Source organism: Tiliqua scincoides, chromosome 9 (genome assembly GCF_035046505.1).
Source record: "Tiliqua scincoides isolate rTilSci1 chromosome 9, rTilSci1.hap2, whole genome shotgun sequence".
Lineage (NCBI taxonomy): Eukaryota > Metazoa > Chordata > Lepidosauria > Squamata > Scincidae > Tiliqua > Tiliqua scincoides.
In genome coordinates this window covers 2,407,382-2,433,696 of record NC_089829.1, presented here as the reverse complement: position 1 = coordinate 2,433,696, position 26,315 = coordinate 2,407,382, and the positions used below count along the sequence as shown (strand labels likewise).

General features: G+C 55.8%; 2 protein-coding genes across 14 annotated transcripts in view; both read right to left on the bottom strand.

Annotated features, from left to right (window-relative positions):
- The window catches only part of EIF4G3 (eukaryotic translation initiation factor 4 gamma 3), a 62,148-nt gene extending 49,507 nt beyond the window's left edge, over positions 1-12,641 (bottom strand). For all 8 annotated transcript variants that reach the window (XM_066637361.1, XM_066637363.1, XM_066637366.1 and 5 more), the window contains exon 1: positions 12,534-12,641. The gene's annotated coding sequence lies outside the window, so the exon portion shown is untranslated. The remainder of the gene's footprint in view (positions 1-12,533) is intronic.
- Positions 12,642-14,528: 1,887 nt separating this feature from the next.
- Positions 14,529-26,315, bottom strand: part of ECE1 (endothelin converting enzyme 1) — a 33,185-nt gene continuing 21,398 nt past the window's right edge. For all 6 annotated transcript variants that reach the window (XM_066637912.1, XM_066637914.1, XM_066637916.1 and 3 more), the window contains exons 6-18: positions 26,126-26,272; positions 25,812-25,877; positions 25,118-25,309; positions 24,204-24,346; positions 23,511-23,625; positions 22,661-22,771; positions 22,314-22,490; positions 22,113-22,213; positions 21,093-21,203; positions 20,714-20,781; positions 19,422-19,612; positions 18,988-19,083; positions 14,529-17,727 (exon numbers count right to left, since the gene is read on the bottom strand). In XM_066637912.1, the coding sequence (XP_066494009.1) occupies positions 17,551-17,727; positions 18,988-19,083; positions 19,422-19,612; positions 20,714-20,781; positions 21,093-21,203; positions 22,113-22,213; positions 22,314-22,490; positions 22,661-22,771; positions 23,511-23,625; positions 24,204-24,346; positions 25,118-25,309; positions 25,812-25,877; positions 26,126-26,272 (1,695 nt within the window). In that variant the 3' untranslated portion in view covers positions 14,529-17,550. The remainder of the gene's footprint in view (positions 17,728-18,987; positions 19,084-19,421; positions 19,613-20,713; positions 20,782-21,092; positions 21,204-22,112; positions 22,214-22,313; positions 22,491-22,660; positions 22,772-23,510; positions 23,626-24,203; positions 24,347-25,117; positions 25,310-25,811; positions 25,878-26,125; positions 26,273-26,315) is intronic.

Sequence of the window (26,315 nt, the reverse complement as noted above, 5' to 3'; positions counted from 1 at the left end):
TGCAATTAATTTGTGTTATACAATTAATATGCATAAGCATCATATGCTAATGGCCATAAAGGCCAGCCAGGTGCCCCCACTGGAACTCAAGAGACGAATCCCAGGGGCTTCAAAGCCCCTGCTCTTCTCTAAGAATGTGGTCAATAACCTCCTTTCAGAAGAACAAAACGCTGTGCTCGTTCAGGATCAACCCAGTGAACACAGGACAGGAGAGCAAGAAGGAACCGCCCAAGTGCCACCGCATCCCTGAACTCTTGCGAATCAGAGACCTGGGAAGCAGAACCTGGGGGGCCTGTACACGGCTGCTGCTGGTCACAACAGCTCCAGTGCACGGGGCTAGAAGCCCAGGCCAGTGAGCAGGAAGCTCTTGCTGGCTGTTGCTTCAGGGGGCTTCAAGTCACTGCCCGCTCCTGCTGTTGAGATCAAGCAGTAGAGCTCCAGCAGCACCACGTGCTTCCCAGTCCGGGACACACAGGCCATTGTAGCAGAGTAGACAATGGGTCACTCTGTCCCAAGCCCAGGCAGGCCAGCATTGGGGCTGCAAGGAAAGAGGCTCCCCAGAGAACAGCAGGGCAGAACCCTCGCCGGGACACCCCGTAGCAGGCCCCTGGCCCCCACTGCTCTCCCCAGCAGACGTCACCGCTGGCACCTGGGAAAAGCAGCTGCAGGCTCCAGAAGGCCCACTCTGGCTTGCCCTGGATAGCTTCAGACACACACCACCGAAGGTGCAGCTGGACATCCAGCCCCCCCCCCACCTGACCCAGTTAGGACTAAAGGAGTGGGCCCTTCCCCTTACAGCAACTGCTCTTCAGGACACTGAAGAGACACCCTCTTCAGAAGAGACACTGCTCTTCAGGACACTGCCAATACAAGCCTACTTGGCAGTCTGGGCCACTTCGTCACCAGGCCCATCATGATGGAGCGGGGGGGGGGGGTGGGCCTTTGCCCCTGCACAGCTCAACACCCACCCCATACAGTTTTGCCCAAGGAGAAGAGCAGATCATTGGAGATCAGCCTCATAGGGACGATGCCATACATGGCTTCTTGTTGGTGGGATGACTGAAACCCCCAGGGCAGTCTAATCACCTAAATGGTAGTTGCAGTGAGAAGAGACTGTACCATTCCAGGACTGCAACACGCACATCAGCCTCAGTTAGGCTGTGCCACTGCTTGGACCTTTGTTCCAGGAAAGGTCAGGCAGAACCTTCTGATGAGGATCAAGCCCAAAATCGAGTCAGGCTTCGCCACCATCACAGAGCTAAGACAACTAGCAGGCACCAGCGCCCCAGCCACTGTGACTCAGGTTCTGCAAACAACCAGGTGACCACAAGAGAATCAAATTCTGGAGAGACCAATTGCAAAACTCCATTGAGACGGACTCTTTCCTCTCCAAAACCACGTAACAAGTGGAACGGAATGTTCACCCCCTCCTTTGACCATAAGTGTTCCTTCTAAACACATTCAGGAAGTTGCTTTCGTTTCCTAAGCACCACTGGAAGCTTTAACAATCGGGACAGGGAGCAGAGCAGAGAAGCAGAGCGTGTGAACAAAAGCCCTGGTCCTGAAAGGGCTCTTTGTCTCAGTGGTCAATGCCAGCCTTTTGAATGGTTGAGCAGGGAGCAGCAAGAAGGAGGGAGGGAGACCCATAGGGCCGGCTCCTCAGAGACATCTCTGCTGCCAAGCAGCAAGGCAGAAGAGGGCTTTTGCAGGAGCCCTGCAGGGTCTTCTCGGCAGCCAGACACATAGGCCTTGCCTGTTCAGAAAAGTGGCACCAGAGCGCACATGCCAGATGTCGCATCCTGCAAGGGGCATTAAAGAGCAAGATCAGGAGAGGCCCTGCTTGAAATGCCACACCATCTTTGTGGCCTCGCCTTGTTTTCTGCTCCAGGACTCTCCTCCTCCCATTCTGGGGAGAGGCCAAAGCTCAGGGACAGAGTGCCCCCCCACCTCACTCTCTGGGCCACATTCCCCCAAAGTTCAGAGAGTTGGTGTGGACAATCGTTCCTAGAAGCCAACTCCATGGCGGGCAACTTCCTGCACTCACGAGCAACTCAACAGGCCTGGCCATGCACTAGCACCACTAGGCAATGAGCCACTTCAGGTGTAGCAGCACAGGCCAGGACCTCAGGGACATGCAGGCACCTAGCCTAAATGGCCAGGAGACCCAGGAAGCACCGCCTATCCTCCCACAAAGCGTTTTCACGGCACTGACAGTGGCATATATCCCGCGGCTCTCCAGGGGCTCCAGCTCAGGCCACAAACCATATGGGCAATTAAGACTGACGGCTTTGGAGGCTTTCCAGATGTGCAGCAGCCCAGCAGCCTCAGGCTCTGCAAGGCGAGGCACATCACAGTGCTGGGGACAGAGCTGACTGCCCAGGCACCTACTCCAGGGATATCCCGCAGTCAAGCAACATGAACACCTGGGTGCACTGTAGCCTGGCTCCCCAAGCTGCTGAATGAATTCCATGCAATGGCAGAAGAGACCATCGGAGCATGAAATGGGAGGCACAGGAGAGACAAACTGTGCCTCCCATTTCATGCAAGGCCACTGATGTAGTCCCTCACCAAAGGCTGCTGAGGAAACTCCAGTCAAGGAATTAGAGGGCAGGTCCTCTCCTGGATTAGGAACTGGTTGAAGACCAGGAAACAGAGAGTGGGTGTCAATGGACAATTTTCACAATGGAGAGGTGAAAAATGGAGTGCCCCAAGGATCTGTCCTGGGACCGGTGCTCTTCAACCTCTTCATAACTGACCTGGAGACAGGGGTGAGCAGTGAGGTGTTTAAGTTTGCAGATGATACCAAACATTTTTCAAGTAGTGAAGACCAGAAAAGATTGTGAGGAACTCCAGAATGATCTCTCCAAACTGGAAGAATGGGCAGCAAAATGGCAGATACGTTTCAATGTAAGTAAGTGTAAAGCCATGCACATTGGGGCAAAAAATCAAAACTTTACATATAGGCTAATGGGTTCTGAGCTGTCTGTGACAGATTAGGAGATCTTGGGGTGCTGGTGGACAGCTCGATGCAAGTGTCAACCCAATGTGCGGCAGTGGCGAAGAAGGTCAATTCTATGCTTGGGATCATTAGAAAAGATAAGAGACTACAATGGCTCATATTATAACACCATTGTACAAATCAATGGTAAGGCCACACCTGAAGTACTGTGTCCAATTCTTGTCATCACATCTCAAAAAGGATATAGTGGAAATGGAAAAGGTGCAAAAGAGAGTGACCAAAAAGATTACTGGGCTGGGGCACCTTCCTTACAAAGAAAGGCTACAGCATTTGGGGCTTTTCAGTCTAGAAAAAAAAGGCACCTGAGACATGATTGAGACATACAAAATTATGCAGAGGATAGATAGAGTGGATAGAGAGATGCTCTTTTCCCTCTCACATAACACCAGAACCAGAGGACATTCACTAAAGTTAAGTGTTGGAGAGAGTTAGGACAGACAACAGAAAATTCGTCTATAGGGTGAGAAATTTTTGCCAGTAAATCAAGCTTGTATCATCCTCTCACCTTATCTCCAAAGTAGCTCAGGTGTCAGGGCTTTTCAAGCAACTTCTGCAAGCAAAGCTGCAGAAGCAATGCAGAGACAGACAGCTGTTAATCTTCAAGGCAACTCCTTCAGGGCAAAGCTCTAGACAAAGTTAACCTTTTATTCTCCTGCTAAAGGCTTCCAGAGATGTCCAAACTTTTTGGCAGGAGGGCCACATTGTCTCTGACATTGTGGTGGGGGCCAGGAAAAAAGAATTAATTTACATTTAAAATTTCAATAAATTTACATAAGTTTGCATAAATGAATATATTAGAGATGGAACTTATATGAATGAACGAAGGTCTTACAATAGTTCAACACCGTTAAAAGGCCTTGCACAAAGCAAGGTTGGCCTTTCCTTTGCTGCTGCATCAGACATGAAACAGCAAGCAGTGGAGGGAGCCCTCAACTCACATATCACGCAAGGGCAGGAGGTCTGGTCTAGAGGGTAGAGCCTCCATTTGCCTGAAGATTAACATCCACAAGGTCGCCAGTTCGAGGCCACCGGCACCGTGCGACCTGGAAGCAGCTGGCAAGCTGCAGCTGAGCTGTTCCATCTGCTCGTAGCGTGGGAGGATGGAGGCCAGAATGTTAAACCAGATCGGAGTGTAACAGCTCGAATGTGGTGGTTCTTGAAAGAGAGAACCTTCTTTCAATTTGTAAAAATCCCTGCGTGGATTTAATAAGCCTGCCTGTGTAAACCGCCTTGAATAAAGTCTTGAATAAAGACCAAGAAAGGCGGTATATAAATACTGTATATTATTATTATTATTATTAAGAGAATGGACAGTTACCCTAATGCTGAGAGCAGTTGCGTCGGGCCAGCATGGACCCCAGCAAGACTCCAGAGGGCCAGAGGCTCATTGGAGACTGGGGGCTCCCCACAGGCCTGTTTGGGAGTCCCCGAGGGACACAAGTGGCCCCTGCAACCTGGGTTTAGGCACTCCTGTTTTAAATCAAGCAAGCCTTGTTCCATTTTGCAAATGCTGCTGCAGCCTCTGCAAATACTTCACAGAGGTCTGCTTTTTTAAACACCAGGATGTAACCTTCGGTTCCATTTGAAACAAAGTCCCAGGCTCCATTTCAATGCACCATTACATAAGAATAACACCTATGAAAAGCAATGGTCTACTTCTGAGTAAATAGGGTTGTTAACTTTGCGCACCTGCTCTTGTTCACAGTGATTCCTTGTTGCTTGTCTCTCTGCTGTGAACTGAACTGCACGCACCCAGTTATGTGTTATAAGTTGTATGTTATATGTAGAGCCTCTGACTTAACACACCAGCATCTTAAAGAAGAATTTGATTAATTCTCTTGAAATGGTTCCCAACCTTTTTTCACTTGCATACCCATTGGCAGCCCATTGCATAAATAGTACTCCTATTAGCAAAATGTTTGTAATTAATTTGAATAATATAAGCCATCTTCTCTATATGAAAACCCATAGTTCATGTATTCATCACAGTATTTTCTTTTTGTCTGAAAAACTGAAGACTCTGCCTTTGCACTGTTTTGCACCAGAAGTATCCTGAGAAATTCTCGGTGATTGCTCACTTTCCATATTATGTTTCAGCTTTTTTACTGTGCTGGTTTTTAATCACTGATTCATACATGAATTAATGACCAAAAACTAGCTATTGGTGGGGCTTTCACAGCCAACTAGCTACCTCCCTTCCTGCCTTGCTGGTCCTGCAAGGCATTCTGGAGCACTACCTGCCCTTTTCTGCCATTATTCTTTTGAAATACCCCTAAAGGTTCTGTGGAGTGCCCCTGGGGGTACATGTACCCCTGGTTGAGACCCACTGTTCTACTGGTATGTTGTTTACAGTGCGCTGACTCTGATACTGTATACAAAAATGTTGGGGAGATCAAAATTTAAAAAGTTAAAGAATGAAAAAGTATCTTATGATCTTTTACTATATTTTCAATAAATTGGAGACTGTACAGCTCTTAGGTAACAATTAATGGTAGGTTATTTTTCAGGATCTGGCCTCAGGTAAAATCAGACAAAACTACTAGTTTTTTCTACAGACAAAACTACAGACACCCCTCAAAGTTCACCAACTTATTCAAAGGTCACAGAACATTCCATGATTTTTATCTCAAACCTGCCCTCGACTTAACTGTGAGATTGACATGGGCTCGTGTCTGCGGTGATTTGTGGAACGCTTTGCCACAGGATGTGGTGATGGCATCTAACCCAGATGCCTTTAAAAGGGATCAGACAAATTTCTGGAAGTAAAGTCCATTACCAAGTTACAATCCATGATGTGTAATGTCATGTCATGTCACGTAACGTGTAATGCCCTCTTGATTTTAGAAGTGGGCTACCTCAGAATGCCAGACGTAAGGGAGGGCAGCAGGATGCAGGTCTCTCGTTGTCTTGTGGCTCCCTGAGGCATTTGGTGGGCCGCTGTGAGACACAGGAAGATGGACTAGATGGGCCTATGGTCTCATCCAGAGGAGCTCTTCTTATACAGAGGGTGGCCCAGGGAGTGGAGCTGACAGCCAAGACTGGCATATGGCCGCCACAGTCACAGAGGTGTCTAAATAGTTTGGGAAACCCTTTCAGGTGATCAAGCCGCCGTCACAAGGCCTCCCAGTGGAGGTAAAGTTCCACTGACACAACACCAGCACTACCTTTCAGTCAGGTCCAGCGCAAATCACCGCAGGGCTACAAAGGACAACACTGCCAGAAGTCCCAAGGGGAGGTGCACCAGTGGAAGTTTCCAAGGAACAGGTGAGCATCCTGGCTGTGTCCTTCAGGCTGGGACTATGACAGTCGAATCCAACCTCATTACACTGCTGCTACATCAACACAGCCTGTGTCCAAGTATTTCCCCAGCCTGAAGATAACATCCACAAGTCGCCGGTTCGAGGCCACTGGCACCGTGCGACCTTGGAGCAGCTGACAAGCTGAAGCCGAGCAATTCCATCTGCTCTGAGCGTGGGAGGATGGAGGCCAGAATGTGAAGCCAGATCAGAATGAAACACCTTGAATGTAGTCGTTCTTGAAAGAAAGAACCTTCTTTGAAATTGTAAAAATCCCTATTTAATAGGGATTTAATAAAGTCTGCCTATGTAAACCGCCTTGAATAAAGTCTTGAATAAAGACCAATAAAGGTGGTATATAAATACCTATTATTATTATTAACTATAGCTCTGCATGATCAGCAACGCTGTGAATGACTTGAGACAACTGCCCAGTTATGGGGCAGTTGGACCCAACACGGAGTCTCTTTGGGCCCAGCCAGCTTCCAGGCCTCTCCTATGCCATGTTACACCCTCCCCACAAAGCGGAGAGAGCAGCTGCGCAGCTCAGCAGCCTGTCTGAACATTCTCTTGGCTGGGTCCACAACACACCCGACTAGCACTGTAGGAAAGGCCTTCCTGACCGCCACCACCTTGCTCTGCTAATTCTACCCCAAGGAGTGGTTAATACAAATCCTGAAAAGCATATGCAAGCACACAAAGATCTGTGCCCATGAGGAGGCAAGTTAGCAACGCTGCAGCTGACGACAGACTCAGGTGTGCAACTCTTAGTGGTGCAGCCTGCAGGGGTTCCCCCTTTCCCATGCAAGGCAGCCAAAAAGACCCAGGAAACTCTTCCAGGTCAGGCACACACAAGCGCTTCAGGAATCCAGAAGAAACATGCAGCATCAAAACATGGGACAGTGTGAGTGTTCGGAAAGCTGACAACAGCAGATATTTTCCTCAGATACGTGTTGGCCACACAGGACAACTGCCAGCAGCATTTTGCTCTCACCTGGGCAAACACAGCGGCATCCAAAGGGGGACACACCTGCTGGGCACAAAATCCCCAAAACAGACAGTGGGAGGGCAACAGGTCCCACTCACTGACCAGAGAAGGACCCAGAATGTCCCAAGGCAAGGCTTGCCACCACCACAGGTAAACCAAAAAGAGCCCACCCCAAGCAAGGGTGAAGGTAAGAGAAGGGACGAGGGTGGTGCCACCGAAACAGGTGCAGTCTTCTCTCACTTTTGATGCACAGCAAAGAAACAAAGGCAATTCAACTACTTGAACTGGGGCCTTCAATTAGGCCAAAGACAATCCCCAAGGAGCATGCAGAGGCCTGGAACAGGTTCATGAGAGTACGCAGGGGGGTGACCACTTGCCCCAGCGAGGATGCAGAAGGAGCTGGCAAGCGTGCTCCAAGAGGCAATCGGTCACAGCACAATGATGTACAGGGGCACCAATGGTAAAGGTGAGGAATCAAGGGAGGCCCAAGGCATCCTTCTTCCCAGCACAAAAGCAAGCTGAACTGAGAGCCGAACCCTATCCAACTTTCGAGTACTGACGCAGCAGTGCAAGCAGGGCACACACGGCATTCTTTGATGCTGGGGCACTCAAGGAAGCCTCCTCAAAGTAAGGGAACTTTTGTTTCCTCATCTTGGTGCTGCAGTATCGCTACACCAACACTGAAAAGTTGGATAGGATTGGGCCCTGAGTCCCCACAAACACCCTCCCTTGTTAGAAGGAATTTCTCTGGTGGATGTTTCCTGGCTTCCCAAACTAGAACTGTCCCTGGAAGAGGGACATAAAGTACGCACTAAAGAACTCTGATTAGGAAGGCAGTCCAGCCTACATCCATGCCAGGCACGACCATGTTGGCATGGTAAAGAGAGAAGGCTCACAACCTCCCAGAAAGATCACAAGGCAATGTGGTGAAAACAGATGCCAACAATCCCAAACCACCACCAAAGACTACAGACTGCCAAGGACTCCAAGGCCAAGAGAATCTCTGCTGGGCTAAGAAGCTAGGTGGTCTGCCTGGCAGGAACAAATTCCTTACATGAGACTACATGTCTGGTCCTCACACACTGTTCCACAAGCAGCAAGTGCTTTTCAAGCACAGCCACCCCAAGCTGGCACAACTGGAAGCCCAAGGGATTTCACAAGGACAGCAGGACCCCCATTCTGTGTGGGATCTCACCTTGATCACCAAAGGCAAGTGGAAACACACTGGATCTCAGACAAGCAGCAGAGATGGCAGCCAACATACTGGGCCAATACCTTGCAGCCATCAAATCCCCCAAAGCATCAACCCCACTAGACACACAGCGACACACCCCTCCCAGAGGAACCTGACCCACCATCATTCAGATTGCCACCCTATGCACTCATACAGGTGTTTAGTCCAAGCAAGGAAGAAGAAACACACATCAGCTCCCCAGATGCTAAGCCGGGAACACTCCTGCTGGAACAGTGGAAGTCCAGAAATGTCCAGGCATCACCTTTGGGCATAAAAACCTGAAAGGTGACTACTGAGGGAACCGGGAGGGGGGAGAACGGTCTATTTTAAAGACCACAAAGTAACAGCACCACCAAGACACTGTCATGCTCAATTCCAACCAAATGGCACCTCAGAAACTTTAAAGATGGCTTGGTGTGATGCTTGACCTGACAAACTAGAGCTGCAGCCAACACTCGGCCTCTAGGTGTGAGAGAAACTCTGAAGCTGTAGGAGGCAGAAGTCGAAAGCCAGGATAAAACACTGCTCAAAGGATTAAAAACTGGGACCCCCAACAGTGGCCTGCGGAAACACCTAAAGAAGTTCTCATCTCTTCCACCAGCTCCCATTCTGCAGACACTGAGTTGGCTGTCCCAGTGACAATTTCAAGGGGATTTGAGGGACCAGGGGAAAAAGTCAGCCTTGCGCTGCCAAGAAGGAACGGAAGGAGAAGGCATCACCAGCAGACGTGACCCCACTATTCAAGCTCTAACAAAGAAACCAATGCTTGGTCCTTTCCAGCACACGATTTGCTGAGGCAGGGAAGAAGCCAATGACCTGGTTCTGTAGTGCAAAACTTCAACACAAATTAAAGCAGAGCAAGGAAGGCTGCACAACAGGGCTCAGCAAAGGAGAAGATCTAACCAACACGCTGGTCTGCAAGGGAGACAAGTCCAAACCACAGGAGTAGTGCATCACCTTCATCAGGACCACCACCATAGCCAGTGCAAGCCGCCAGGCAGTGGAACTCGCACTTCTTCCATGTCCAGAACGGTTCCTCTCACATCACATCACAGTTCGGAACACAACTCAACACACCAGGGTGAACCTTCTCCTTTACACTGGAATAAGGCCATCTTACCACTGGATGCTGGTACACGTGAGAGTGAGGATGGTGCTGGCGAGGGAGATTCTGATGCTCACAAACTGCAGGTATTGGTAAAAGGCAGCGTTGTCTACAAAGCTCATGCAATCGTCACTTTTCTGGTGTCAGTGCCACTCCTGTAGTCAGAAGAACACAGATGGAGGAAAACGCAGAGCCCATTTCCACCTATTGGTCTCATCTGCCTCACATGGTGCCATGGCAGTAAGAAGTAAGAGGGCAGCATGTGTACCCCTTCGAGCCCCTGGGAGGGAGAGCACCACACTAAAAGGGGGTTAACTGGCATGCATAGCCCTGCACCAACGATATCATTCCTCCTGCTTGGACTCTTAGCAGGTGACGAAACATCACGGTCATGCCAGGCAGGGGAGGGCTGAGCAACACAACTTGGTGTGCATGGCATGGCATGGCATGCGACGTTTTGAGTACAACCCATGCATGCCCTCTGCAGTCAAAGCTAAATTTCTCAAGGAGGTACCAACCAGGTCCCAGAGCCGGCACAAAGCCAGCCAGTCACCAACTTGCAATGGAGGACAAACGCACATTCTCTTCATGGACCCATTTCCAAGGCGTGCCTGCCTCGTTTGCAAGCGCTCTCTTACCCCCCACCCCCATAGCAAGTTTCTCTTTCATTTCCCCTTCCTTTACATAGTCTACACAACCCTCTAAGGCTCTTCAAGAGTCTTTGCCATCAATGCACATGGAGCCAAAACCCAAACTGCACAATTTCCTCCAGATTTCGGGGGGGGGGGGAATACACAACCCTGCAGAACCAAGTTTGCAGCTAACTAGGGAACAAGTGCAAAAGATTTGCACCCTGATGCCCCAAGGCAAATCTGGCAAGTGCATTTGGGGGGCCATCCTTCAGGTCTGCTATACTAGATTGTCCCCTAGAGACACACAGCAAAACTGCAAGGAAGCAAAAGTTAATGAGACGCAGCCAGAAGAGGAAACAAGCCCAAGTTCAGTATGAACTGCAAGTGAAAGTGACATGCAAGGCACAGAACCAGAGTTGGCCCGCAAAGGCTTCAGCAGCTCTCTTTTTCTGCATCTCTTGTTCGGCTCTGCCACACAAGGCACTCCGAGGTCCTCCCAGGAGAGCCGATGAGAGAAAGCCAGGGCCCAAATCCCATCCAACTTTCCAGCACTGATGCAGCCATGCCAAAGAAGCATGCACTACATCCTGCAGTGGGAGGGCAGTCCCAGAGGCCTTCCTAAGATAAGAGAAAATTTGTTTCCTTCCCTTGGGGCTACACTGTGGTTGCATCAGTGTTGAAAAGTTGGATAAGACTGACCCCCCCCCAGGCCCCTTTCCTTTGCCACAGCAGTCAGGAGCTGAGAGACTCAGCAGCGTCCACATGTGGTGTGTAGGCCAGCTTTCCAAGACACACTAAGCCAGCGCTCACTGTGAAAAGGCACACTTCAGGCTGATTAGAAGCTCAGTGTAGGTCTGGCATCTTGGCATGCCTAAGGTGAGGAAAGCAGAAAAGCCATTCAACTGGTAGGATAGAAAGGAGGTTTGTTTCAGCAAAAAGCAGAGGCAGAGAACCCAGCAGAGCTGGGAGGAATCACGCCGACGCAGACTTCAAACACACTAGGCAGGCAGCCCTCAGCAAAACACACTCATACTGAAGCACCTCTTAAGGGGCGTAAGTGAGGCCCACCAATGAGCCCCTTTTTCAGAAGTCCCCATACTCAACAGGAATGCCAGGGAGCTTCGATCAGAACCACAGGTATGTCTCACCCATTCCCCAAATCCAAATAAAAGGTCACTTTGTCGGATCTCTCCTGTCACAGAAGTTCAGTCAACCCCACCAGCAGGGTCTGGGGTGCTCCCTTCAATCAGCCTCAAAGAGCTGTAAAACAGAAGCAAGCCCTGTGCCAACACTTCACAGCTGCCACCATTTGTCCTCACCAGAGAGGGTTTGCCAACAAAGCAACACCAGCACCTCCAGTTGCCACTGGCAGGCACCAGCTCAAAGAGTGAGATGCGCACTGCCAGCAAAAGGTTTTGGAGTTTGCAGCACAATCTCTCCCCCCGCCCAGGCTTTGACAGATGCCTCTTTGCTGGAACCCCAGCAACCACAAAATAGCCACCCACATGGAAGCCAAGGCCACAGGGTTCCCCTCTCAGCATCAGATGGTGCTGGATCCCTGCAAGGTTTACTTCCCACCATGCAGGCGCATTTCATGCAAAGTAGTGTGTTTTTGGCCTTTCAGAGGGCCTCCCTGCCCACCCCCAGTACCTGGTGGGAAACTGCAACCTAGTGCCCAGAGGAGCCACGTGCTGGTGTCCCAAGGTGTTCCGAGACCTGCAGGCCAAGCCTGGACCTGGCTGCCTGGAAGGAAGCATGTCCCACTAAGCAGGCGCAGAGGACTTCCTGCAGGAGCGCAGTGGGACACAACACTTGGGAGAGAAGTTCGCTGCACCATTTGGAAGGGGCAGGGAGGTCCCAGCGGTGGCGCCGCCCCAGCCTCACAAAGGTGAAGCAGAACAACTCTGGCAACTCTGGCGCACAACACCCACACCAGTGCTGGCGGGGACGGGCTGGGGCCACGCACTCCAGCGCCACAGGCTGGGCTCCTCTCCGCCGAAAGGCGCAGGCTTCCCAAGGAACACGGGCCACGCTGGACTGGGGCTGCGCTGCTCCACAGGCCCCTTTCCTGCCGTGGCCCCGCGCGCTGCTACCTGGAGGGGGGCGCCAGCAGCCCCTCTGCTCAGCGCTGGCTCTGGGGCCCGCGCCCACCTCCGGCGCTCCCTCCCCGGTGCCTGGAGGGCGCCGGCCTTCCCGCGGCTCGCCCTGCGGAAGGCACCCGGTCCGCAACCCGCCCCTGCGGAGAAAGCCAAAGGATACTGCTGGGGCGGCGGCTGGAGAGCCCTGATGCCGGCCGGGTGAGGGGCGGGGGGCGGCGGAGGCGCTCCGGCGGGGGCCGAGGCCACCGTGGCCGGCGGCGGGGCAGGGGCGGCGGCGGGAGGGGGCGGCCCGGCGGGCGGCGGCGGAGGAAGCGGAGCGGCGGCTGCGGGCGGCGGCCCTCCGGCTCCAGCCACGCCGCCGCCCGCGGTCGAAGGAGGGGCCGCCGCCGCCGCCGGGGTGGTGCTGCTGCTGGCCGCCGCCGCCGCCGCGCCGGGCTTGAGGGCCGCCTTCTGCGGGAGGCTCATGGCCAAGCGGAGCCACCACCAGGCCGGCGGCGGCGGCGGCGGGGGCAGCCCGCAGGAGGGCCAGCACCCCCGGCCGGTCTCCGTGACAACGCCGCGCCCGCCTCCTCCGGCCTGCCTGCCTGCCGGCCTCCGCCGCTCCTCAGCCGGCCGCGGCGCGGCTCAGGCCCGGGCGCGGCTCATGAGGCCTCCGCCGCCGGCGGGGCTCGGCGCTGCTGGAGCGGGCGGGGCGGCTCCGCGGGCGCGGGCGGCTCTCGGGCGGGCGATGCCGGCGGATGCTGCTCACGGACGGGGCCGAGCGGCCAACATGGCGCTGCGGACGCCTCGGCACTCGGCGGCGACGCGCACGCAGCACGCACGACGCGCAGCGCGCGCCCGCCCTTCGGCCGCGCTCGGCCCGCTTCGGAGGCGCTCGGCTGCCGGAGGAGCCGCCGGGCAGTAGCGGAGGCCGCCCGTGCACGCCGGGAAGGGCCGGCGGCGCCCTCGGGCCGGGGCCGCCCTGGAGTCTCCGCGGCCCAGCTGGGCAGCGTTCCGCCCGCGCCCGCCGCACTCCGAAGAGGCTGCCCCGAGGGACCGCGGGCTGCGGCCGGAACCGGGCGGGGAGGGGCGGCGCGAGGGAGCCGGCGCTGCGGGGCCCCCGGCGCGGAGCGGGAGCGGGGCCTGCGGGCAGGCGGGCCGGGGCGCCGGCTGCTTCTCTTCGGGCGCTCCCCGTCGACCCTGTAGCGGCCGGAGCCGAGTCTGCGGCCGGCCTCGGCCAGAGCAGAAGCCGGCGGTGCTGCAGGGAAGAGACCCTCGCCGGCCGGCCGGCCGGCCGCCCGCGCAGCGAGAAGCGTTTCCGTGGAAGCCGCTGCGCCCTCAGGAGTGGGCTGAAACCTGGGTGAATGCAGCACTCTGCATGCGCTCAGAGGCACCGTTTCCCGGCCCTGGGCCGCATAGTCTACATTGCACGCGCGGGGCGTGGCGAGGCAGGCTGTTTGCTGGCGGCGCAGAGGACGGGGCTGCTTCAGAAAGGGCCCCGCAGCCCCTCCAGCACGACCCTTTCGCCCCCACCCCTCCCAGGACTGCAGTCCCTCCCCCAAACTCTCCCGCCAGCTCTCCCCTCCCCCACGCCCTCTTGCTCGTGGTGTTCCAGACTGTCCACAATGCAGGGTCCCGTTTTCACAGGTGGCCAGGGCCACCCACACTATGCCCAGAGCCTTGGCTTCTGGGAGGGGAGCAGACCTCAGGGTGCCAACTTCTTTCAGCTCCCAGAAGGGGCCCCACTCCAGCCTCTTCTCCCCACCCAGCTGGCAGCAGTCTGACTTGCATAAAAGAGGAGCAAGGAACTTTGGCCTGACCCAGCAGGGTTCTTATGGCCATGCCCACTGCTGAAGGCAGAGGCACAAAGGACAGCTGCAGAGCTGGCAACCCTACCTGGCCATGTGGATCAGGGAAGACTAAATGAATCAGAAGAGCAAAGCCTTGGTCCATGAGACAGCAGGGCTCAACTGGAGCAGGATGTCAGCAGCAGGGACTCAGCCCTCCAATTCTGCCTCCACCCAGTTTCCAGGCAAGCAAAGCCCACAAAACCAGGCCCAGGAGTTCCATAGCTGCAAGCAGTGGGGGAGATGGAGGAGCCCCCCAGAAACTAGGTGGAGGAGTAGTGAGGAGGGGGGATAGGATTGCCCCAACGCCAGAAAGCATACTCAGCTGGTAAAACTTAATAAAAGCTCTTTATTCCAAAGTACAAGAACGTCCAAACAAGAAGTGACAAAAAGGAACAACACAGACTGGCATGGCTCCCTCCTACACCAATGCAAGACCCAGCGATAAGGACCCCCCCCATCTGCCTTCCCCCCTTGTGCCAGGGGAGGCAGTTCCTAGTCAAGACAGGGAGGCTAGATGTTCAACCCCCCCCCTTCCCTGCAAAATGCCTAGGTCCTCTTAAAACATCTTGAAATGATCAGCGCATGCCCTTCTCCATCCAGTTGCACTGCTGGAAACAATTGTGCAGAAGGAAGGCAATAGCAAAACCAAACTCACTTGCGCGCACACACACATGGTGGGGGAGTATGGCAGGCCTGCAAGTGAGGAGGGGAAGGCCTCAGTTGCACTGACACATAGCCTACCTCTGGCGCTGCAGTCAGGGCCTGGCTGCTTGTGGGGAAAACCCCTTCCCCACACAACAGCCCTGGAGAACAAAATACATGACAAGGGACTGATGCTTGAGAAAACAAGGAAAAGGCAAGCTGTCCGGAGGTCCTGCTCTTGCCAGGAGCGACCCTCTGGCAAGGGGGTTCAGGAAGGCAACAGGAAGTGAGCTCCACAGGTGAGGAAAGTAAAGGGGAGCCACTAGGGTCACAACCCCTGCCCACAACCCATACCCTCCTCCTTTGCTCCCACTTGGATTTTGGTCACCATCTATTTTTTAGAGATCCCTTTTGGCCCAAATCAGCAGTCACACATGACACAGAAAGCCCCTGCCCCAAGGTCAGGGCCTGTCTCAGGATTAAGGCACTGGAAAGGTTCTCACTCATGAGAACAGGGAACCAGGTCTCACACTCTTGGTTGTTTCTGCAGGACTCCAGCATCACCCCATGCCAATATAGTCCCTTGCCCCCTCTGAGGCTGCCTAGAGACTAAGAGGGGAGGGAGCATGGCCAAACCCCACCTGCTCTATATGGGCTACTGAGCTCAGGCACCCAGAAGCTAGGCCACTCTTGCTGATGCACCCCAGATGCCAATCCGAGAGGCCACACAGGATGAGCAAAGCACTACCACAGGAGACAGGGTGCTGGTGGGGGGTTCCATCTCCCTCACCCTCCATGCAGGAGGCCTGCCAGGCAAAGAGGGCAGACCTACAAGATCCCAGCACAAGCCCTGAGAGGGAGACAGGCCTGCAGGAGGCAAGGGGAGCTGCTGGTTGCCGGATAGCAGGCTGGGCTCTGTTGTTGGCTTGGAGGCCTCTGGGTTCTTGCCAGGAGGGAGGGTGTCCCAGGCCTGCCCTCCTCCTGCATCTTGCCTGGTTCACGTGCTGTCATGGCCACCACTGCCCCCCAAAGCACAGGGGTCCGAGCCAAACTCAGCAAGGATTTACAGCACACCCTGGCCTGGGTATGCCATGCGACAGCTGGAAAAAGAGCCCAAGGAATAGCAGGCAACCCCTTCTTTGAGAATGTTTGCAGGTCCAGGAAGGAGCGTGATGGCTGCTTCCCCCTCCAGTTTCCAAAGCAGATTCCAAGCGACAGCCTCCTTCTGATAGTCTGAGAGCACGGCAGGCATGTGGTGTATTCAGACCCTGCAATCTGCCTCCACCTCTGCCACCTTCAGTCTGTGTCAGTTCAGCTGCCCCACAGCAGCCAAGTGTGCTGACAAGGCAAGAGGTGAGTCACTCCTGCAAGAATTTGGCTGCAGGCAGGAAGGCCAGTGGCATAAAGTCATTCTTGGGATATCCCTGATTTTTGGCCCATTCCAATGTGCCAGGCCCAAACCCACACATTGGAGGCCCACAACAATACGACTCCAGCAGGACCACTGCAGCATTTTGCACCAAGGGGTGGGCAAAACCTCTGAGGCAGAGCTGGACAGAGGAGTTCCCAGAGGGCCAGAAGGTATGTGGCAGAGCCCAGTGTGAGGGCCACAGAGGACGGGGGGGATGTTCTTCCAGGCCCGGGTGATGCTGCAAAGGACTTTGCTCCAGGGGGGGAGTCGCATGTGCTATGTAGCTGGACCCTCAGGGAGTGGCGGGGGGGGGCCTTCATGTCCATGGCATGTTCTATGTGGTGGTTCATCTCTCTAGGTGCTGACTGTGGGCACCACCAGATGCCAAGGCTGAGCACCTGGAGAAACCGGGGGCAGTGAGGATATGCAGAGTCATGGCAACCTTGGGAGCTCCCTGCCCTGAGGTGGAAGGAGGCCAAAGTCCAGGCCTTCCAGGTATAGCTCGTTTCCACCATGAGGGCTGGGCAGAGTGGCAGGGACCCAGGAGAGCTCGCTGGAGAGGCAGAAAGCACAGGCTTCTGCAAGCACCACCTTTCCGCGGGGGAAGCCTGGCTCTGTTGCCCAGCCAACAAGACAAGAGGGCAGGCCACAGGTGCTCCCTCTCTCCCTCACCATAGCTATGCACTCAAGAGGAATAAATATGCGCTCCCTTTGCTCACAGATAAACACTTGCATTGCAATAGGCTTTCCCACAAGATTAAAAAATTGTTTTCCCCAAAGTATCTTGCAACATGCTTTTAGTGCCTACAGCTCTGTGGGTGACCATAGCAGCTTTTCACTTGTGGGCTCTGGGTGTTTGTGTGTGTGTGTGTGTGTGTGTGGGGTGGTTCTCCCTTTGAAAGTTCTGTCAACCTCACAGCCTGTGCAACATAAGAGTTTTTTTTCCTGCTGAAAGGAAAAGTCTCTATGTCAGAGACAGTCAGTGCATATTCACCAGGTAGGTGTGTGTCTAGGTAAAAGTAAGAGAGAAGAAAGCACGACACCCCCAACCCCCGGCAGTTCACAAGCAATTCCGGGATGTGCGCAGGGCAGTGGGCTTTGGGGCAGTGGTTGGAGAGCCTTTCCCTGTGGGGAGGGGGGCAGTGTGCTGAGCAGAAAGACACTCCCTCAGAAAGGCAAAGGGTCCCAGGGTTCATGGCTTCCTTCTCCAGGGAGGGAGGCCCCAGCACACCAGAGGCAGCTGCGTTTATCTCCCCCAACAGTTCCCCCATTCTGCTTGCTCCATGGGCAGGTCATCACCAGACCTCGCACTTCTGCAGCGGGTTCATTGGGGAGCCGGGCCGGCACCCAAAATGCTCTGCAAACTCCCTTGAATTGGAGACAGTGCCAATGACGCGGAAGCGGGACGGGCTGTGCGGGTCAGTGACAAGTCCTTCATGGGAGCTTTCCGGGGTCCGTACAGAGCACCAGACCTGAAACAGCAGAACACAGCAAGTGGGCAGCAAGCAGGAGCCCCCTTTCCCTCCTCGGTAAGAACGTGGCAGTTCAATCCCCAGCCCAGGCCAGGCGAGGTGGGAGTAGCCTCCTGTTGCACAACTGTCCTTCCCATTCAGATCTGCCAATCACTCAGAGAACATAGGCCACAACTGCAAATGAGGTAGGGCTGGTTCTGCAGGTGCCCAGAGACAATGGAACTTTCTGCCACAGGAGTCTTCAGACTCTTGTGAACACGACTTGGGATTTTTTCTGGCTTTGAGTCACTGCCTCTTTATACTGGGTGCAAAAGGCTTTGTTGCTACTGGTGCTCCTCCTTGCACCCCTCCCCCCTGCTTAAACACAAATGAGAAACTCAAAAAAGGGGCCGACAGGCAATGACGGTCTCAAGGTCCAGAGAGGGGCTACCAGTAACCACACAATGATCTAGGGCAGTAGCGCCTAGTGTGGCACACTCATTCCCTTCCCCTACATTTGGACAGGCAGCCGAGTGGGGAAAAGCCTCGTAGTTTGAATCTGCTGGCACCAGTCCAGGAGGATCACATTAGCCAGAGGGGCTCCCTGGGCAGAACCCCTCTCCTAGAACGACACTGAACCACAGGGGTCTTTGTTAAAATCAGTCTCACAGTAGCACCTGCAGAGCAAGGAGATGGAAGAATCCATTGTCTCCCAAAACAAGGCAGGCTAATATGCAAAAGTTTCTTATTTAAAAAGCCAAATTTTTAAAAAGGGAATAACCAAATCACATGAAAGAGAAAAAGTAAAAAGGGCAATTGAATTACTCCTTGCAGCAATATCTCTTGCCAGCAGATGGTGCTGCAGAATCTCAGGTACCCACTGTAGCTCAGAGAATTTTGCATGAGAATTCTCCCATGAGAATTCTCCCATGAGAATAAGGCACAGAGAGGCAGACTAAACGAGCAAGTGACTTAGATGGTCCCCATCAAATCATACATAGACGGTGGAGCCTCAGCTTGCCCCACTCTCAGTCAAAGAGAGGGGCACAGACCTGACCCTTCCCCCTTCCCTGCTGGGAGCCCAGCTAACCCTTCACCCAACACACTCCTGAGCCTCAGTGGGAAGTGAGATGCCAACGAAGGTCCAGCAGCAGGCCAAGAATCTCTGAAACATCCTGCTAGGAAGAAGCAAGGAAAGAACACCCACCAGGAGAAAGAGAGCATAACAGGAAGTAAAGGGAACCACCACCACGTGAAGCACGGCGACATCGCAGCACCCACCTGGGCAAAGCCCACAAAGAAGAGCTGGTAATTGGTGAGGCTAAGCGCGGGCAGGGTCTCCTCAGCCCCGTTCTTCCGAACCCAGTTCTGATAGGCCTGTGGAAGGGAGAGGGCATAGGCATGGGTCAGGGGGCATGTCTGACTGCAGGATGGCCGGCATCCTCCGCCATCACAACACACAGCCCAATGCGCTCTCCAAGCCTGCAGGCAGAGAAGGAGTCTGCCTGGAGATGCCACCACAAGCGGGGAATGCCCCCAAGGCCTCTTGGAGTGGCTGCAGACTGCTTCGCTGACTGAGCTACAGCCCCCACCCTCCCACAAAGAACCGACTTCATGTTCACTCCAGGCAGGGAGGGTGGTACTGAGTGTGAGTCAAATTTCTCGCCTGGCGCAGAGGCCACCAGGGAGTAGGCACCAGTCCTCCAGAGCCTCACCCGGTAGGCAGCCTTGAGCCCTCCATTGTCAGCAATGTTCTCGCCCAGTGTGTGCCGCCCCCTGACTGCCTCGCCATTGACCATGTAGTTGCTGTACTGTTCCACCATGCACTCTGTCTGCTGCTTGAAGGCCTCCACAGACACGTTGTTCCACCAGGACCGGAGGTTGCCATCCTTGTCATATTCTCGGCCTGGAGGGGGAATGTCACCCGTGTGCTGAAGGGCTTGGACCAGGTCATCAGAAGCACCCCAAAAGCCCACCGAGGCCCCTGCCTAGGATGACAGACTCTCCGGGGGAGGAGAAAGCAGTCCTCCCATCACCTATCGGGGGCAGGCTGTTGCTCAGTGAAAAGAGCCCCCCATACACTGCATGCGACAGGTGTCCCAACCCCCCTTTCCAATTCCCAGCAGCATCTCCAGTGAGGGAGGCCCTTCTCTGCCCAAGACCCTGGAAGCAGCAGCTAGTCTGTGTGCAGCCACTGCTGAGCAGAAGGGTCCAGGCTGGGCCCTGCTACTGTCTTGTATTGTGCTCTTCTGACTGGCAGCCAGAGGCCTTGCTGCCTGTAATGAGAGGTGCCAGACAGGACCTGCCCACAGCCACAGGCTCTGCCCACCCAGCCAGGGCCCCTCCCTGCCAGCTGCAGAGTCAGAAGCCATGACATTGGCTGGCCCCCAGGAGGGATCCAGTTCGTGAGCTCTGGAGCCAACACACCCCTAGGGTGAGGCTTGTGCAGCAGGTTCACTTGGAGGCAGCGGAGAATCTCAGCACACCGGAGCCAACTGCAGCTCCCTCTCCAGCCTGCCTTCCACAACCACCCTGGGAGCCGCCACCCCCTAGCACAGCCCCCCAGGGCAGGGCAACCGCTTGGGGCAGCACCAAGCTGCACCTGGGGTCCTGGCCACTGCCTGCAGAATGGGGCAGCTCCAGATGCAGCCACTGCAACTTGGTATCATTCACGGACCGTCCCAACGGTGCTCAGGGGCAAGTGCAGGACCACTCCTTCCACGCATGGGCATTTACATGTCTCCTGGTCCTTTGCAGAAAGGCAACCCCAACACAGGCTGGAGTGATAGGGCAGGTGCTAAAAATCGGTCAAGCAGGGCCCCAGACCCCCCCCCCCATGTCTCCAAGCAGCCCAGGTTTTGTAGGGGATGAACTGCCCATTGGGGAGGCTGGCAGCACCTGGCATTAAGGAGGAGCAGATCTGAACTCTCTGAGCATCCCCCCAGGACAACAGCAAGAGTAGAGGTGTCTGCAGGGGGGCAGGGAGGGAGTGGCAGCAAAGCCCCACCTTGGTCGTCAAATGCGTGCGTCAGCTCGTGCCCCATCACAACGCCAATCCCACCAAAGTTGAGGGCCCTGCAGAAAGGAGAGGGGACCAGGATGTCGGAGGAGGGACTAGGCCCCTCTGCCCCTGCTACTGGCCACTGGGTCCCACAGGGGCTGGGCCAGGATGTGGGGGCCCCCACAATGCAGGACTGCAAAGGGCTGCACTGCCAGGGCATGTACCCTGAAGTGCTAGCCATGCTGCCCCTCCCACCTCCCTGCTGAGCCAGCTCCATGGGCCCTCCAGCCTCCCAAGGCAGCAAAACTGGATTGGGGAGAGAAGCCAGAGCCCCCTCCCTTGCCCAACTTTACAAGGCTGATGCCAGGATGGGGCCAGCTCATACCTGGGGGAGCTGTGGGTGTAGAAGGGGGCCTGCAGAATGCCAGCAGGGAAGACAATCTCATTCTTGGTGGGGGAGTAGTAGGCGTTCACTGTGGGGGGAGTCATGCTCCACCTGCAGTGGGGATGGAAGGAGACGAGAGACAATGCCAATGCTTCTTCCACCCAGACCCCTCCCCACATCCCCCAGCCCCATTTTTCCACACAGACCTGAGCAGGGCAGGTGGTGACCAGGAAGGGGAAAGCTTCCCCTCCGCTTGTCTGGCAGCACCCAACACCCCCTTGCTCACTGCCCTTTGGGGCCCAGTAACCCCCTGGCCATTTGACAATCTGGAAGCTGCCATGTTGCCAAGTTCACAGCCCAAATGACCTTCCTGTGTTTGGGAAGCCCTGAACTGCTCCAGGACACGGACACCCCCCCGAAGTCGCCTCCAGCCTTTGGGTCCAGTCTCCACTTGCAGTTTATCTGGCCCCAGTTCTGTCCACATTGGAGGCTGGACCCAAAGGCTGGAGGTGACTTTGAAAGAACAAAGGGACTGGGGGCAGCAGAGGGTTTTGAGGCACTTTGCTCGAGAGAGTCTCGAGGGAGAGAGAGAGGGAGAGAGAGAGAGAGACCCGTCCGTGGGGCTGGGGACATGGCAAGGGTTGATCACAGAAGACACGGCAAAGAAAGGCATGTCTTCTGTTTTCTCTCCAACTCCAGGGTTTTGGGGGGGGGGGGAGGTACTCAATAGAAGCAACAGGCAGCCATGTCCAATGCAGATTCCTGAAAGCACTTTGTGCAGAGGCCTCACAGCTGGACCACAGGCGCTGGGGATGACAGCCCTGTGCAGAGGGGGCTGAAGTAAGTGGGTCTGGGTTCCTCACGAGAGGGCCCCCCCTTCACCCACTGGAAAGCTCCTCCCAGCTCCCAGGTGCTGCACACCAGCAAGGGAGGCCCTTTTCCTTCAGGGCCCTGCTTGCCACTCTGGGAAAGGAGTGCCAGACCCGAGCGGAGCGGGTCATCTGTGGGGGCACCACTCACTGGTCCCGGTTGGGGGGCTTTCGCAGCTGGTCGGCAGCCACTCGGGCAGAGAAGTTGAAGAACTGCATGACGTTCTCATAGAAGTCCGATGTGGGATCATACTGCCAGAAAGCAAAGCCCAGCACAGTGAGGTGGGGGGGGACCAGTTGTTGGCCCGACTGCAGACGGCCCCCCTGCCTCCCAGGTTGCTAAGCCACTCACATCACTGAAGATCTTGTCCAGCTCCTTGGCATCCGTGATGAACTTGGGGTAGCCGATCATGTCATAGATGGCGTCCGCCTTCTCCCAGGCGGCCCTCCGCGTCTCCTCATCCATCCACCGCAGGCCCCTCAGGCTTTCCTCAAAAGCCATCTTTATTTCAGTAATCATCTCCTCTGCCTGCAACACATAGGAAAGGAAAGGAGTCTGGGCAGCCACTCTGCATGCTGCAGAGCAAAGCCCTGGCCGAGAGGGTGGGCTGGGGGAAAGGGTGGGGCAGCCCTGCTGCAACAGTGTGCAGACTATACCGAGGTGCTGGGCGAGCAGGGGGGGGGTGTGAGGACACCTACGACGGTCTTGCTGTCCTCGGCAAAGGTAGCCCTCACAAACATGGCGCCCAGCGCAAAGCCCAGGTTGACGTCCGTATCGCTGATGCAGTACTTCCAGCGTGGCGTGCAGCTCTGCAAAGGCAATACTGCACTGAGACCAGAGCAGTGCTCTGCTCTACACCTCTGGGCAGCTCAGCTGCACCCACCTTACTTGGCATCTGAAGAATCTGCCTGGCCCACACTGTCCTGGAGAGCCAGTGCAAGCAGTGCCCTTGCAAGGCCCCAGCCACAGGCTTTATCTCACAGATGCCCGGCTAGCGGTTTTTTCAGCTGGGGGCTGAAATGTTGACATTTGGGGAATGTCCCACATCACTATGTCCTGACATAGAGTTCAGCCACTAGCAACAGGAGGACACTGGGTGCGCCTGGTAGTTCTGGTGGCGCCCAGACATAGCCACTTCTCCAGTGGCCACTGGTTGCCTGCCCTTCCTTTTCCAGACTTCAGGCACCTCAGGGCAGGGAACTGCTTTTCATCACCTGTGCCATGCAAGCTGCTTTGTTGAACAGCTTTGGTTGCCACACCAGACCACGCCAAAAATGGAGTATCCACAGCAAACCCCCACCCAGAGCACAAGTGGGATCAGGGGGCTGCAGGGGCTTCAGCTGCTCCCGGTTTGGGGGAGGGAGGCTGAAGAGGGACATGGCATGTCAGATGACACAACATGCCAATCCTGTGCAGGATGCAGTCTGGTGGGGGGGGGGGAGAGGTGATGGTGCTGCCATCCCCTGCAAGGGTCTCCAAGGCCAGATCTAGCCTGCTTTGCCACCAAGCAGCAGCCCCTGCTACAGGTCTCCAGCCAGCCCCCCTCACCTTCTTTGTCCCATACATGATTTCCATGAACTTCTCCTCTGCGTCTTGGAACCGCCGGTCCAGCAGGGAGCAGGTCTTCCTCACCAGGGTCATGATCATGTAGTCGTGCAAGAGCCTGATAAGGGAGAAAGAGCCACCCACAAAGTAGAACCAGCACCCCATGAGGGAGAGGTTGCGCAGGTCTTCTCAAGGAAAAACCTGTGTGCACGTTGTCGCCCCTCCCCTTCTGTACTGTGGGACAGATTCCAGTGGGGGCACTAGAAGTCAGATATGTGGGGCGAGGGAGTTTAGAAGGAGCAGGCCACGTCTCCCCAGAGGAGACCCAATCACAGAAAAAGGATGCTACGGGCCCCCACCCCACCCTGAGCTAGCCTCTCCCAAACTCAGCCCAGCAGCCATGTTGGGCAGCCGACACCTCATGTTAGCACCCAGTGCAGGACTCAGGGACAGGGTGATGCTCGTCACCTACACAGGAAGTACCTGTCAAGAACATCCCCCGTGTGGGCAGGTCTTAACGTCACTGGCTCCCAAGTTCAGAGGTGGAGTTGGGTTTTTAAGGCTGTTCGACGAGTGCCTAGTGGGGGCCTTGGTCCTCCCTGCCAAGCCTCCAGCTCCTGCCAGCAGGGATCCAGCCAGGAAGAAGACCCCTGGAACAGGTGGGTGGGCAGAGCAGCCCCTTTCCCTGGCACTCACCGCCTGTCCGTGCTAAGGATGAGGGAGGAGACTTGCTCGAGGTACTGCCGGGCGTAGACCACCACTGGCTCCGACTCGTTGATCTCCACTGGGGCAAAGATGGCGCTGATGAGGGGCAGCCAGTCCACGGCTGAAGCCAAACTCTGGGGAGGAGGACAGAGGGCCCAGGCCGGAGCCCAGTCAGCCCTTGCCACAGCAGGAAGGGGGTCCGCTGCTGCAATGGGGCAGCAGTGGGAGAGGGGCAGAACAGGTGGCACACCAGGCCTTTCTCATTGGAAGCCACACCCACAGGTGGCAGGAGGTTCCACCCACCTCCCTGCGTTCAGGCTGACATATAAAGTGGCAGCATGAAACCTTCCGTTCCACGGAGACCCAAACCCACGAATTCCTCCCCTCTCAGCAAGCCTGAGAGGATCAGTGGCAAGTCAGACCCAGACAGCCACACCTGCCTTTGGCACAGAAAACATTCAACCTGCAGCTGCAAGGGGTCCGATCCATTCCTTGCTGACGGAGTTGCGCCTCCCCTCCTTCAGCCAACAAAGGAAGGACTCGAGCACAGCCACCATTTCTGCCCCTCCACCCCCAATTCAGACCCAAAGGACAGCGAGTCTTTGGAGATGCTTCCTGCAGCATCTCCAAACACACATCTCATGATCGCGGCTCCAGAAACAAGCCTGTCCTTGCTGTTCCCAGGGAACAGCAAGCACTTGGGCAAGAGCCGACTTGGGGCACTTCCACCACCCCAGGTGCCAAGCAGCAGTCCTCAGCACCCCTTGCAATGCTGCCACCACAGAACATGCCACCCGGAGCCGGCAGCTGCCGCCCTGCTCCTGCCGCTTCCCAGGCAACTTTGGCACTGAGCTTGAGAGGAGAACCAGGGAGGCCTGGCCTGGTCACCCCCCACACACACGCACCTTGAGGTCCCTGATGGTCATCTTGTGGTAGATCAGCTCCTCGTCCCGACGCTGCTCCTGCGGGGTGGTAATGTTGGCCAGGGCAATCTCAAAGTCCAGGATCTGCTGCATCTTTGCCCGAGTGGAGGCCTCATCCGGCCCCCCCAGTAGCATCCCCAGCTGGACCATGAAGTCGAGGTACCCCGTCAGCACCTGAGGAGGACATGCCCGAGGATGGGATGTGGCAGCAGGCCAACACGAATGACACCAACGATGGGCAGGGCAGGCGGCAGGGAGAAGGAAGAAAGGTATGTGGGCAGCCCACAAACTGGGGGCAGAGAGTGGGGCCGGGGCTGTGACCACAGGCTCAGGGGGAGGCCGGAGGAGCCCCAGGGGAGGGTGGAGATACCAGCGGGTCAGCAAGGGCAGCGGCCAGGGGGCCAGGGGGAATGGGGCAGTAGGCTCAGATCATCCCTCTTGGCCAGACTAGGCTGGGTCCAGGTCCGGGCAAGCTCTGGGCAAGACACTCCAGCACACGTCCCCCAGCACCCTTCCGTGTGGCGGCAGCTGCTTCCACCCCCCACTGCCTGGTAAGCAGCCCTGGTCCGCCCCCCAAGCTGCTCCCACTGCAGCCCATGCACTTCCCCAGTCACCCTTTGAGGCAGCAGTTCTCCTGGAACAACTGCACATTACATCCTACTGGGGGGGGGGTCACCTTCTCATTCTGCGTCTTGTTCAGATAGTAATCCCTGGAAGGCAGTCCCAGCCCTGACTGATCGATCTAGAAGAGATGGCACAGGTGTGAGTAGGCAGATGGGGGTGGCACAGGGCAGGCTGCACCTGGGGGTCTCCTGCTGCAGCAAGTCAGGGGCTGAGCTAGATGGGCATTCTGCCAACAGCCAGGCTTGCAGTCCGTTGCCAGCACCCTTGACCATTGTGGGCTCTGCCAGGGAGTCACCCAGGTAGAAACAGCAGGGGGAAGCAGGTAAACTCCCCCCTCCAAACACCCGCCAGCACTCCCGTGCCCACCTGGATGACGTTGCTGTTGGAGTTCTTTGAGTCTGCGCTCACGTAGACGGAGAAGAAGGGGGCAACATGCTGGTGGGCGACCAGTGCCAGAAGCGTCTGATTGAAGTCGCCCCCCTCCCAGGAGCCACTGATGTTCCAGCCACCAAGCTGGGGGGGGGGGGGAGGAGAAGGAGGAAGACCCATAAGAATA